The 2,707-nt window shown below is 43.5% G+C and overlaps 1 protein-coding gene across 4 annotated transcripts in view; it reads left to right on the top strand.

The window, feature by feature from the left end:
• Positions 1–2,707, top strand: part of MYO1H (myosin IH) — a 63,483-nt gene that overhangs the window by 30,078 nt on the left and 30,698 nt on the right. For all 4 annotated transcript variants that reach the window (XM_019507174.1, XM_019507173.1, XM_019507175.1 and 1 more), the window contains exon 14: positions 2,410–2,501. In XM_019507174.1, the coding sequence (XP_019362719.1) occupies positions 2,410–2,501 (92 nt within the window). The remainder of the gene's footprint in view (positions 1–2,409; positions 2,502–2,707) is intronic.

Raw genomic sequence — 2,707 nt, 5'->3', positions numbered from 1 at the left:
AAAAAAAAAAGAAAAAGCCCTTATATAGCACTTGCCACTAGTGGATCTCAAAAGGCTTTCTGAGAGAGGTCAGTATCCTCACCTCCAGGTACCATAGTTTTCTCTTCTGTGACTTGGACAAGGTCACCTACCAGGCCAGTAGTGGAGCAGGAGTCAAACCCAGATTTCCTGATCCATTGCCTTATCCAGGAAGCCATGCTGCATCCCAAGACCACCAAGGTGGTTTTCCTAGGACAGGGGAAAACCACAAACGTGGCAGGGGGTAGTAATGCATAGTTAGCTTCCCACTTTCACTTCCAGTGGGAAGATCCCAGCTACATGCTGACTTTATGAAAATGGGGGACTCCTCCCTGGCTTACTCTTGTGGCCATATTGAAACTCAGGGGTATCTGAACCCCAAGTCTCCGGGCTTGGGCCTGCATGTAGGATGCCTGCCAAAGGATTTGGAAGCATCTGAAGCCCCAGGCGGGGGTGGAGGATGTTTGCTGGTAGCAGAGCCACATCTGGTTCTTGAATGACTCACAGATCTGGAATTGATTTGGCTGATTTGACTTGGAACATGAAAAATTTCCCATTTAAAAAAAAATAGAAAGAACCATAGGCTATGTGCTGAGATTTTTCTCCCTTTTCCCTTACCTGTTTGATGTCTCTACTCCCAAAAGCCCCAGCTGCAGTAGCTACCATTCTGAACATGGGGTAAAATATTGGAAGCTCCATCTGGAGCCTCTCATCACAAGGGGGGGCTGCTATAAAGTGCAGAGCAGACATATCCTCCTTTGGGGTTAAGTGTCCTGACTGTTAATGGGAGACTGACCCTGGCAGAAGATCAAATTGCTTGAAACATAGCCATATAGCTATTGTATCATGGTCAGGTCTTAAGTGTGTAGGTGTAGAGTGTAGCGGGAGGGTAAGATTTATAGGCACATCCTTCCTGTAAAGAGGTATGTAATTTAAGAAAGATGTATGGTACCTTGACACCAGCCAGTCTTGCTGACTTGCTGATAGAGGAGTGGAGTTTATCGCATGGATACAGGAGTCGAATGATTCATGCCTTGTAGCCCTGGGCTCCTGTCTACTGGAGCTTAATGCTACTGTTGCTGTTGTAATGAGGTGTTCTTTCAAGCAGAACTCTTGTATATCTAGCATACTGGCAGCGTGTGCAGGGTTTTGCGGGGAGGGGCTAGGCAGAGGGAAGCTGAGAATTCAATAGGTTTAGGTTTTTCCTGGACTCTGACTATGGTTTTTAGTAAAAAACCTGGTTTGAGGATCTTCAGTGTCCCTCTTACTGGGTCTCTGTGCTTAATGGTGTCTTCCTTTCACCCTGCCATCTTCATTTGCAACTAACAATAGCATTATGGACCAGACAAGGAGAGGGAGGCAGGGAGCTGCAGACAATGCAAAACCATCTCTAACCATATAGTTTTGTCTTAAAAAGAGTTTTGGAATTAGCAAGGGGACATAGAGGTATCTTATATGAAGCCAAATAAGCTTTCAGTGACAGTTAAGATTTTCAGTTTACCATGCAGTGCCTGGCAAGTTGCGTATAATTTTGTAATTGCAGAGATATGTTAATTATCGTGTAACATCATACTAAACAGTCATGACATTACGCAATTGTACTTGGGAAGATGTATAAAGAAATGCAACGTAATATTTCTGTGAACATGGCTGGGATATAGATGCTGCCCAGATTATGGTGGCATTTAGACTATGCCATAAGACAAAGTTTCATTAGACTGTAATGGTAACTACAGCAGGCAGATGTATGGTGTTGGATTATCATTGCTGTCCCCGTAGCACCTCGGCACTAGCCGTGGACCAGCACCCTCTTGTACTAAGAGCTGATACAAACACTGAACGAAAAGATGGTTCCCTGCCCAAAAGCTTAGCTGAAGTATAAAACCAGCCAGCAGGTGACTTGACAGATATAGGAGCGCAAAGAAACAGTGAGACTGAACAGGTCAGCATGGTGGACACTGGCTGAGTTTTTTGTAGGCAGCATGGCAAATAGTTTTAATGAAGGGTTTAGTGTCACCCACCTAGTTTAATTCACTGAAACAGGGCTGAAAATCTGTAGTTTCCATTTGATATTAATTGGAACTTTAAATTCACAAGACGTAAGTCATTAACTTCTAAGTTCACCGTGCAAATACAATAGTAATGTACTCTATTAACAAAAAAAGAGGCAGGAGAAAGCCCTCCCCAATGTCCAATTATTAGAAATTACTTTAAAAAAATCCAAACGAGCAGTCCAAGGGGTGCGGTGTTCTCTGAAGGGACTTGCGTGTTCTTACAGATTACAGAAGATGCTCACGTTTAGCAGAATTTAGCTCATTAAATGCTGTTCCTAATCCTTGCTGATGACACATTTGGTTGGATTAAGATACCGAAATGTTTCTTCTTTTGAAGGATGAAGAATGTTTACGACCTGGTGAAGCAACTGATTTGAGTTTCTTGGAAAAGTTGGAAGAGAAAGTAGGAGATCATGCCCACTTCCTGACGTATGCACTTAGTCTCTGTAACCTACCATAGAGGAAATGTTCCCCTCGTGTTTCCCCGGGGTTCAGTTTTGATTCTGAAGAGGAACAGCCCTGTTTAGTACCAGAGGAAAGCAAGGCCTATCAGGCTACTTCAAATCTGCCACTTTAATAAGCTACACAAGATATAACATATAATTATGGGAGCAAATGGGGTGGGTGGGTGGGTG

This window comes from Gavialis gangeticus, unplaced genomic scaffold, assembly GCF_001723915.1.
Source record: "Gavialis gangeticus isolate Ggan-Ray unplaced genomic scaffold, GavGan_comp1, whole genome shotgun sequence".
Taxonomy (NCBI): Eukaryota; Metazoa; Chordata; order Crocodylia; family Gavialidae; genus Gavialis; species Gavialis gangeticus.
Note: the sequence above shows the minus strand (reverse complement) of the source record. Positions and strands in the feature narration are given on the sequence as shown.